Source organism: Chlamydotis macqueenii, chromosome 6 (genome assembly GCF_036417535.1).
Source record: "Chlamydotis macqueenii isolate bChlMac1 chromosome 6, bChlMac1.mat, whole genome shotgun sequence".
NCBI classification, from domain to species: domain Eukaryota; kingdom Metazoa; phylum Chordata; class Aves; order Otidiformes; family Otididae; genus Chlamydotis; species Chlamydotis macqueenii.
In genome coordinates this window covers 2572631-2582958 of record NC_141561.1, presented here as the reverse complement: position 1 = coordinate 2582958, position 10328 = coordinate 2572631, and the positions used below count along the sequence as shown (strand labels likewise).

Here is a 10328-nt window from a genome sequence, read left to right as displayed (position 1 = left end):
AATTTCTGTTGTCTAGAACGCCTTATGTTTTGTTGTCTGGAACGGGATATGTGACTTTGTGGCATATGTAACTGTACATTGGGCATAGTTTGTGTTCAAAATAGGATTTAAGTTGAAAAACAGACGTTAAAACCAAGGCATCTTTCTGAGGCTGAATTGAACTGGCTGAAGACCTGTAGTGAGGTCTAACTGGTTAATAATGGTCTGATACACCGAGATATTTAACAAAATACTCTGTAAAATTAATATCGTTAAACTGACTTCTGCAGAAGTGCTCTGACGAGCTCAAGGGAAGAAAAAACGCTGCTTATTCCTAAGATCTCTTTTCTCTAGAGGAGTATCAAGTTCCTATTTCCAGTCTTGCACAGGTGGAAGAGAGAGATTTACGCAGTTCCACGTGTGATGTGTAGAACCTGTGAGAAGCTGGAGCGTAAAACTTCTGGTCATCCGTAGCTTTGACAAAGTGCAGTTCTCTGAGGAAATTCTATACTTGCAGAAGGGAACAGGAAATTTATCTCTCATTAATGGATTTTTAGACAGAATAAATTATTTTTCCACAGATAATCAGGCATTCTAAATTTAAAATTAAACGTCACTGCTCCAGACTAGTTTTTGCTGAGCAGTTTTGGCTATAAAGGGAATGAGATGTAACTTCACATAATGCAATTTTTATTCCGTGGGTCTTCTCTCCTCACAAGTACTCCACGTCAGTGGCATGGCTCAAATCTGTCACATCAATCACACGTTAACTTTTTCCAGATCTTTGCAGTTGTTTGTGTTGTGTAGTCAGACACCTCCGTGTCTCGCGGTCGGTTGGCGTCACAGCTTCCCGTGCCAGCATCACCCCCCGAGCTGAATGACGTTGTCGTCACCAGGTCTTGTAAGTGTTTTGCTTTTGTGAGATCTTAGATAAGGAACTCTATAATTTCTTGTAATTAAGACCAAATTTAACTCCACGCATGGCTAAGTGTGCTGTGGGTGAAGATAAAGATGTTGTTTAAAAATAATGTTGATAAATTTTATTTTATCGGTGTTGCTACAGCAGATGTCTGTCAGTGCAGTGTAAAGTCTCTTTTCCTGTGCTATTCTGTACTAAAGATAACGCGCTGGAAAGAAAAAAATCAGAAAGTAGAAACTTCAACTCAATAAGTAAGAAAAGGTAGAACTTGTACAACAAATAGTTCTCATTTGCAGATCTATAATTGTATTTTGTTGGGTTTTTTTTCTAATCCTTCAAAATACTTCCTTCCCCCCCCGCCCCCCGCCTTTTTCTTCTAAATGTGCTCCACCTATGTCCCAAGGAAAATTACAGTTTTCTCTTATTCGTTCCATCCATTCATTCACTCTCTGAGTCTTGCGGTACGGTACATGGTGCCTTACAGCTCAGATCAAGTGGTCTCCAGAGGAAGATGTGGCCATGGCAGTATTTGTCTGAGAAAGGGGGAAGCCAAGGAGCTGGTTTTGTGTCAGTTTTTGGCCTTTCTGATTTGTTGCAGGGAACACCTGATGATGTCAGGTGTTGCTTTTAACTTCTCCAGCCCTTAACACACATACCTTTCTGCCTATGTATTTCTAACTCCTATGTCCTGAAGTGGTATTTAACGAGCTTAACGTAAGCATTTGCAATTATCTAATAGCACCTGAAAATTGCTTACTAAATGACAGGAGGAAGTTTCATTTGCGTTCCGTATCTGGTGTTAAATCTGTTAATCCTCCACCGAGTCTGCCAGGAACAACAACGTAGCCAGACTCGAATTTTATTAAAATCAAGCACGCTGCTTCCTACTCTTCTATTACGTGCTGCAAGATAAAGTTTAAAGCCTTCTGGTATGTATTAATTGTTTCAGCCATTATAATTCTCATTGTTTTCTTGCAGTGCACCTTAGTTCCAAGGGACGTTAACAGCCCTTCCCTCTGGGGTCGTCTTCCCTCGCCCCGGGAAAGCCGTGTCTCCGTGTTTGCTCTTGTTTCGAGAAGTTAATCTTCTGTATGCTGACAGCTTTTTTGCCTTCGTTAATGAGATTTCCTAATTGGGCATAATGAAATGTTTGCTCACGCTGCTAGATAATATTATGTGAAAGCGCAACGGAGATAAGAGACTGGGAAGAAAATAAGCGTTTTAAAGATTTTGGGGCAAGATACGAAAGGCATTTTTTTTGGCCGATATTGTCCCATTTTATCTGAGAAAGGCTTTGGTGCAGCTGTGTAACTAAGACTCTGTCAAACAACATCCATTATTTATTGGCCTGGTGAGCAAACAAGGACACCTTTGAGTACAGCAAATCGTGGGGTCGATTCACCACCTGAAGACTGGGGTTTTGCATTTATGTTCTTTAAAATTTTCCACTTGGCGTGAGCTTCTCTGGGGAAAGGAACAAGAACTTGGGGGAGGGGAGCAGGAGAAAGCTTGAATTTGTAGAAAGCTGGCACGAGCGTCATCGTGCCTTTTATTTGCTATCCAGGTGCCTCAGATCAAGTGACAGACCAGGCTCCCCATAAAGGTTTTCCTCAACCTGGTAGAAACTACTTAAAATATAGGTCAAGGCGATAAATTTTGCAACTGTTATGCATTGAAATATCCAATATCCTGTCTTCTACAGGGTAAAATTGGTACTGGAGTTACTTTCCCAGCGGAAAGGCTGGGCAGGGGGAGGCAGGGGAACGCGGCCCGGCACAGTAAAATTCCATCTTGCTGTTAAAAGTTAGCTTTAATCTCTTTCTGCGGAATAGTGGGATAAAAGGGGTGAATGGAAAAATGAGGGGCTGTACGGAGTCAGAGCAAACTTCTCGTCGTTCTGCGTTTGGACTCCGGTAACGGATGACAGGAGATACGGATGGGAAGGAATAAGAAAGGACAACTTGGAAACAGAGTGACGGGAGGGAAGTGTCCTCTACATCAGAAAAAAAAAGGGTCTTTACTGAAGAGCTGGCTGATTCAGTTGTGCTTAATCGCCTTTCATGTTCTGCGCTTTGGGGATATTTTTGTGTTGTAAACACCATGTAAGAATTATCTGTGTGGGAAACAAAGATCTCTTAAAGCCTTTGTGCATCTTCGGCTGTTATTTTTTTTTCTCAGATTGGCTATTTTAACGGAAAGTATCATTTTATAGACATGATGCTCATGTATTTTGCTTCTGATACCTATGACGTTTTGTTATTACATTGACTTTAACTCTTCAACTCATTCAGAACCATGATTATGGTATATATTATGGTATATGAATGGGTTTGGGGCACTATGGTGCTTCCCTCTCTTGGTTAGAGCACTGAAACCTGATCCTAAATACCTTAAAGAAGTATCCCAGAAGAGTGGGATGGGATAATAAGAGGAATTGTTGCCTGTGAAGAAAAGAAGAAATTTGTCAGCTGGAATGGAAATTCTGTCACCTCTCGACACTGGGATAAAAAGTTATTTGGTGAGCAAAAATTGATTTGCGGAATCTTACATATAGACGGCAAAGGACAGAATATTAAAGCACTAACTTAAAATGAGCTGTGTGAAACGAAAGGAACTCGAGGGAGAGATGTTGTCTCCAACATAAACTGGTGGAGCTAAGAATGCAAGAGGAAGGAGAAGCTAAGTTGTATAGTACATTGGATCGTTCATGATCGTAGCAGCACTGTCTCCTCTTTTCCCTTTCTCCTGTCCTGGATAATTCAAGATTTTGCCAATCTAAAACATTAAAGAGTCATGAAATGGGCTTTGGAGGCAGCAGCTCAGTGACAGAACATGACATGGGTTGACTTAAAAAAGCCCACTGATCTAAGTGTGCGTTTGAAATGGGCACCTTGAGTACGTGGTGGTGAGACAAGTGGGTTATACACTGCCCGTCTTTAATGCTGCAAATATCGCGGGCTTAACTGGAGAGAGCTGTGACTGTGTTTTAGATTTATTTTGGATTTTGCAGCAGCGTTAGGGATTCGACCAATATTTTTGTGTTCCTGTTTCAATAAGGAATTAACTGTGGGGGACCTGTTTACTTCGTAGTTTGCTCCTAACCTCTAGTCTGGAGGCTGATGGTTGTCTTTGCTCATTTAGATTACCTTGCTGCTGATTAGTGCTTCTATTTTGGTCACAGCGTGTGTTGAAAGTTGGGATGTCTCTAGAGTATGAACTACATGTTTATCTGGTACAGTCTGGTCCCACCACACTTCTAGGTTCCTAGCTTCATTTTAAATATAAATAAGGACATACAGTGTTTAAGCTAATTCGTTCCTTCAGGGCAGAATTATGATGATCAGTTGCTGTTTGTTTTCCACAGATTCTTCTTCTTAATCCTTCTTTCGATCCCGAGCTGTAGTCAGAAGAGATCTGGACCATCCACAGAAAATAGTCTCGGAGGGGTGCCACGAGTAGAGGTACGCTGTGACATTCTCGGTGTCTACCGAAATATATTTGTAAAGCCATGAATTAAAAACAAATCTTAAGCAGGATGGCTAAACTCCTAATGCATAAAGTTGAACTTTCTGTTGATTGGTTTGTTGGCAAAACCGTCTTGCAAATAATTCCCATCTGTGTCAACTGGGAACAAAAAAAAAAAAAAAAACCAGGGAAAAGAAGGAAATCCTTTGACTTCTCTGGCGTGGTCTTGAGTACCATTTTCAGTGCTGTGCTTCCTGCGCAGACGCAGTGTACGCGTACGCAGGCCTGTGCCGGGAGGTTTCTGAATGAGGGCGCTTGGCAGCTCAGTCTCTGGTTTGGCCAGAGCCTCCGCTCCAGCTTGTTTCTCCTGCTGGGAATTTGCATGGGCGGAGTGCCATTTAATCTGATTCTGCTTGTGGATATCTGAGCTGGGGCTCCAGCGTCCCTGCAATTTGTCATACATACCTGTGTGTATGTGTGTGTGTGTACATCTAAATATCAAACTGACCAAAATCTCCATTGGTTAGTTGTTGTTCTCTACAAAGCCTTACCAAAGTACCTAGGGGCCCTAAATAAATGTGCAAAACATGCATCTCATCTCTCTGAGTGTTCTGCTTTGCAGTTCTCTGAAACTTGCGTAACACCACCAGGCACCTTCCTTTCCTTGGTAGGCACTTTGAGAAGAAATAAATCTGATTTACGCTCGTGATCTTTAGCCGCTGATAAGAGCGCTTACAATTCCGATGATGTAGCTTGTCGGAAGTCAATAGACATGCATTGGTCTGTATCAAATGAGGAACTGGTCTTGGATTCTAGGCTGTTTGTCTTAAAACTGACATTTGTCTGCATTCTGCTTTCCTTAACGGTATTGTAATCCTGCCTGTTTCCAATAGGAGGTAAAGGAGCTCTGTTCTGGTGTTGATTTTTAGGAATTCTTACAAGGAATCTAGAAGATTGACATTGCTTAGAAGGACAAACAGGTTAAAGACATTACGTTAACTTTTTACGTTAGTGGAGATTTAAGTTGTCTGTGCGGGATCTTGGCCAGCAGAAGGCAGTAACTGCTCGGCTTTGCATCCCTCAGCGTCGCCTGCGTGCTCCCATTAGCCGTCTCCACAGGATAGACCTACGGGCTGAATTGTCAAGGTTTCCAAAGTCGTTCATGAGAAATTTATTGTTCTACGTGCTCAGTTCTTTCCGATTCCCCTTAAATAATGTATTCCCTTTCTTTCCTAGGCCTAAGAGTTTCGCTTTTCACGTACAGTAACACCCAGCATGTTGTTATTCTGTCACATGCTGGCCGGAGCCTTTCTTCCGTTCTTCGTCCTTTCAGGAAATTTGGTTTCGGCTGAAAACATCAACTTTTACAATGTGAGACCTCCACTAGACCGTAAGTAGGCACTTACGCTTTTTTTCCGTAGGCAATTGTGGCTTAACATTTTAGTTAATTGCCATATTCTTTCAATCCTTTGTTTGTTTGTCCTCTTCAAACATGAAGAATAAAAAGTTTAGAATAAAAGTTTTGCTTTTTCGGCCCACAGCAGTTCAGTTTATTTCAAAGATTTTATTAGTTGACTGAATGAAAACAAACAATTGCACACATTGCTAAATTAAAGACTGCATGAGGGCAACAGTTTTCACATTTTAAGTGCTTTTATTATATTTTTCTGTCTCTGAAATGTCTTCTGACAGAGCAAATTATGCATTCTCATAAATAATACAGAACAGATGGTTTTGTCTTTTATCTTGTTGGCGTTTTTGTAACGGAAAGAATAGGTGTGCTGTATGCAATTAATTCAAACTGAAGGTAATTAAAAACCTCGTGAGACCTGTGAAGCCAGTTGTCACTAATAGCATCATTTTTTTGCCTCTTAGCTAGCATCAGGAGTATTCTAGCCATTCATTGAAGGGGAGAAGATTTTCATATGTATCATTAAAACAATCAAGACAGCTAGATATAATAGGTATACATATGCATTTAGGGAACTACGCGTCTCAAAATCATTTCTATATTTACATAATGTAAATAAGAATTTAAAATAGCTCTCCTGATCCCTTTGCCAAAGGGTTCAGGCTTCCTCAGAGCTGGAGCTCGAGATCTGAAGCTGGTTTAGAGGTGTATTTTTTTCATCAAAGGAATCAAAAGCCGTTTGTCTGCAGATTGTGTTTGTGTATCTCTGCGCACGCACGTACTATCAAGTGCGTGTACACGAGATGTTCTCTTTTTCCTGTTTTTCCCACTTAAATGGTGTTTTGGATTGTGAGACCCTGAAAAAGGAGGAGCTGTTTTAAAGCTCCGGCATAGCAAAACCAGTTAAAAAAGTAAAACCTTTCTACAGAGCTTGTCTCATAGGTTTTACTTGTCTAACAGTGATGTATCATTGAAAATATGTAAATGTCTGTAATATGTTTTTGTTAAGTGTATGTGTATTCAAGCACTTATTTTAAATATTTTAATTTTCTTTTTAATATTTGCAAACTTACTGTATTTTAATACTTTCAAAGCCACTCCATTTCCAAACAGTTTCAAGTGCTTTACCTGCGATAACGCAGTGGACAACTACGACTGTAACAGATGGGCTGAAGACAGATGGTGTCCTGAAAGTAAGTGCGTCTGTACTAAGGAAATTCTTTATAATAGTTAAATTTGCTTCTCCCTGACTCAGCCATCTCGTAGAAATCTAGCTCAATAGGATTAACGTGCCAACAGTGGTGCCCTCAGTTATGTGATTAGCAATACTGAGTCACAGGGTTGCTGTTGAGGTGAATATTTTGACCACTTCAGAGTGCAAAGCAATAATGAACAAGTTATTTATTAATGTAGTAATTAATAGATCAATAATATAGTAATAGTATAATAATTAAATATAGGTTTGTTTGTGTGTGTATATATATATGTAACTGCAAGCTTCCTAGGAATTAATTTTAAAGGTATTGTTTAAAAAAACTTACGAGTTGCCGTTGTAAGCCTTATGCCCTTCCTTTTGGATCCCATCCCGAGATATAATGGTCTCTCTAGGCTGTAGGCTTGGGAGCAGCGAGACCTGAATGACTAGGCATCATAGTTCTGTGAGGGAATGATAGATGCGTAGGAAAAATGGAAATATGTTGCCTCATTTTTCTTCCCAGCAATATTCGCAGTTAACAGTGGGAAAGGGGAAGAAACGAGCTAGAGGAATGAGGAAGCGTGTCTGAAACAAAGAAAACAAGAATGTGCTGCAGAAATACTAGAGAGTGGAAGATAAATGTGTAGATTATAAAGCTAATAAGGAGTTTAAACGATAGCAGCCTTTCTGGAGGTTTGAAGGGTCAGTTAAGCTCTAAGACTTAATCACTAATTAATTTCTTGCTAAAAGGTATTTTGATCAAATTGAAAAATGGCTCTATACAGCCCAAATAAGTCATTTTAGTGGGAATATCTTGCTAAATTGTGTGAAGATTTTAAACCTTTTAAAAGAATGCATACTTTATATACAAATAAACATTTTAAAAATTATTTTGTAGGTACGCGGTACTGTTTGACAGTTCATCTCTTCACAGACCATGGGAAGAGTACGTCAGTCACCAAAAAATGCGCTACCGGAGAAGAATGCCATTTCGTAGGCTGCCACCATCACAGAGAAAGTGGCCACACAGTAAGCAGCGCGCTTTGTAGAAGAGCAACGCGTTGGTTTTGAGGTTTCCATTTCAATACTTGTTTTTCCTGCTGAGCTGAAGAGGATGTGCCAAGATATGTGCTCCAGCGTTTAACAATAGCAATCAAGTTTCTGTAACAGTTGCGTGACTACCCCTGCTTTCCTCTTTGTGCCGCTGTGTGACACGGTGTCGTAACAACTTCCCAAGAAGTACCTGAGCTTTCTGGGGCATTGCCTGCGTGAGCATGGGCCTTGGTTTCTGAGTTCTGAGTTCTGCACCCAGGTAGGGTGCAAGCAACCTGCACCAGCGCTTGCGGTGTCGCTTGCAGCACTTGCGCAAGCCAGACTGGGAGTTAGGCACTCCGGCCATGTCTCTGCATAACACAGCTTGGGTAACACCGCGCAGCGCGCAAAGTAAGGCTGTGTTTGCCCACGAAGGCCACGCTCTTGAGCACGATACAGCTGAGTTCTTGTTTGATGACAGAAAGCTGGAGCTGCTGCCTTCTCTCATCCTTGGGATGCTAAGTAAAAGTTTATTCTTGATAATCAAGCATATCCCACCGAGGTATTATTCCGTGCAGTAAAGTGCTATCCACTAATTCCTGAACAGTTGAGAAGGTTAGTTATCTAATTTTTAACATGAAAGATTTCAGACACCAAAGATGAAGCGGACAACATCCATGTTAACCATAAAAGGATCTATATGTTATCCAAATCAACTTCCATTGGTGTCAGCAGGTTTTGGTGGACGGAGGGCATGCAATGACTGTTCAGCCTGCCTTCGGCTGCATTTTATCTTAGAATCATAGAATCATAGAATGGTTAGGGTTGGAAGGGGCCTTCAAAGGTCATCTAGTCCAACCCCCCTGCAAGGAGCAGGGACATCCCTGACTAGATCAGGTTGCTCAGAGCCTCATCCAGCCTGGCCTTGAACGTTTCCAGGGATGGGGCCTCCACCACCTTTCTGGGCAACCTGTTCCAGTGTTCTATAACTCGCATCATAAAAATTTTTTTCCTAATATCCAATCTAAATCTACCCCCCTCTATTTTAAAACCATTACCCCTTGTCCTATCGCAACAGGCCCTACTGAACAGCCTCTCCCCATCTTTCTTGTAAGAGTTCTTGTGCCTTTGGGTTAGACAAAAATTGGTGTTGGATTTGGAAGAGAAGTTGTAGTGTTTATGCTCCATCCAGTGCCTTGGGTCAGGCTGCCAGGTGGAAATGATGAGCTTGTTTAGCTGTAACCTTTGCAATCAGTTGAAAGAATATTTATCTCTAAAAGTGAACTACCCTATGTCTAGTGATCTCCTTTTTCTCAACAGGAATGTGTTTCTTGCTGTGAGGGCATGATCTGCAATGTAGAAATACCAACCAATCACTCAAACGCGGTATTTGCTGTATTGCACGCCCGGAGGACGTCGGATGGCAGCAGGTGGACAGTCAACGTCGCAGTGCTTGTGTCAGTCGTGGTGATGGTGTTGTCATGATGCAGCATCCTCCTGTTACGTCTGCTTGAGAGAGTCTGCCTTTCCATGGACCGTAAGAAACTGTAAGACGTGCAAGGAGAAATCACTGATACTTCTTAATCACACAAAACGTAAAGAGACAGTGGAAAGACAAGTATACATCATGAAGTCCTTGGATATTTTAGTGAAGATACTTCATATGGCCTGCAGTATTTAAAAAAATCCACCCACAACAACCCGCTGGTTGACTGGCAGTGGGGTGAACTCAAGTTATGAAAATTCACTACTTTGTGATCAAAATGCACACATGCTTGGCATGTTTTTTGAACATGTCCGCAGATTCACCACATGAGATAAAAAGGAACTTTCGATGGACAATGTGCCAACAGGTATCTCAATGGAAACTGGTTTTAAACTGGTTTTCATTGTGCATAAATACCACGGAGTTTCTTGTCTCGATCAACGGGTGTATTTAAGCTTGTCCTTAGTTACGGTTTTCATAGAGAACATATATGAGATTTTTTTTTTTCTGTTTTGATCAGAGCTATCATTTCTACTGGAAATAATACAAAATAGTACTTATATCTTTATTTTCTGTAAAATGTGGTCTCACACTCAGATTTTAAACCAGTGTGAAATTATGTAGAATTTCTGTCTAAAAATGATGAACTGTTTGAGCACCTAAATCAGGATTCTTCCCCACCCCGTGAAGGGATTATTTTCATGCAAGAGTCTCACCTCAGCTGAATCTTTGTCTTCTGATCTTGTTCAAAGTGGTGGTAATGCCCCGACTTTGAAATTGCAGCTATGGTCAAGCAGCTGCATTATAAAAATCATAGAGTCATAGAATCATAGAATGGTTT

General features: G+C 41.0%; 1 protein-coding gene across 1 annotated transcript; it reads left to right on the top strand.

Annotated features, from left to right (window-relative positions):
• Window positions 1-5638: 5638 nt before the first annotated feature.
• On the top strand, window positions 5639-9734 carry LYPD6B (LY6/PLAUR domain containing 6B). Its single transcript, XM_010130426.2, has 4 exons — window positions 5639-5753; window positions 6869-6967; window positions 7868-7998; window positions 9322-9734. The coding sequence occupies exons 1-4, from the start codon at window positions 5639-5641 to the stop codon at window positions 9484-9486; spliced, it is 510 nt and encodes a 169-aa protein (XP_010128728.2). The 3' UTR covers window positions 9487-9734.
• Window positions 9735-10328: the final 594 nt, after the last annotated feature.

What these genes read in the sequence shown, in the direction of transcription:
- LYPD6B (XM_010130426.2), top strand. Translation starts at nt 5,639, where the DNA reads ATGTTGTTATTCTGTCACATGCTGGCCGGAGCCTTTCTTCCGTTCTTC. An exon ending in TGTGAGACCTCCACTAGACC is followed by an intron (nt 5,754 to 6,868) that starts GTAAGTAGGCAC and finishes ATACTTTCAAAG; the next exon opens with CCACTCCATTTCCAAACAGT. An exon ending in ACAGAGAAAGTGGCCACACA is followed by an intron (nt 7,999 to 9,321) that starts GTAAGCAGCGCG and finishes TTTTCTCAACAG; the next exon opens with GAATGTGTTTCTTGCTGTGA.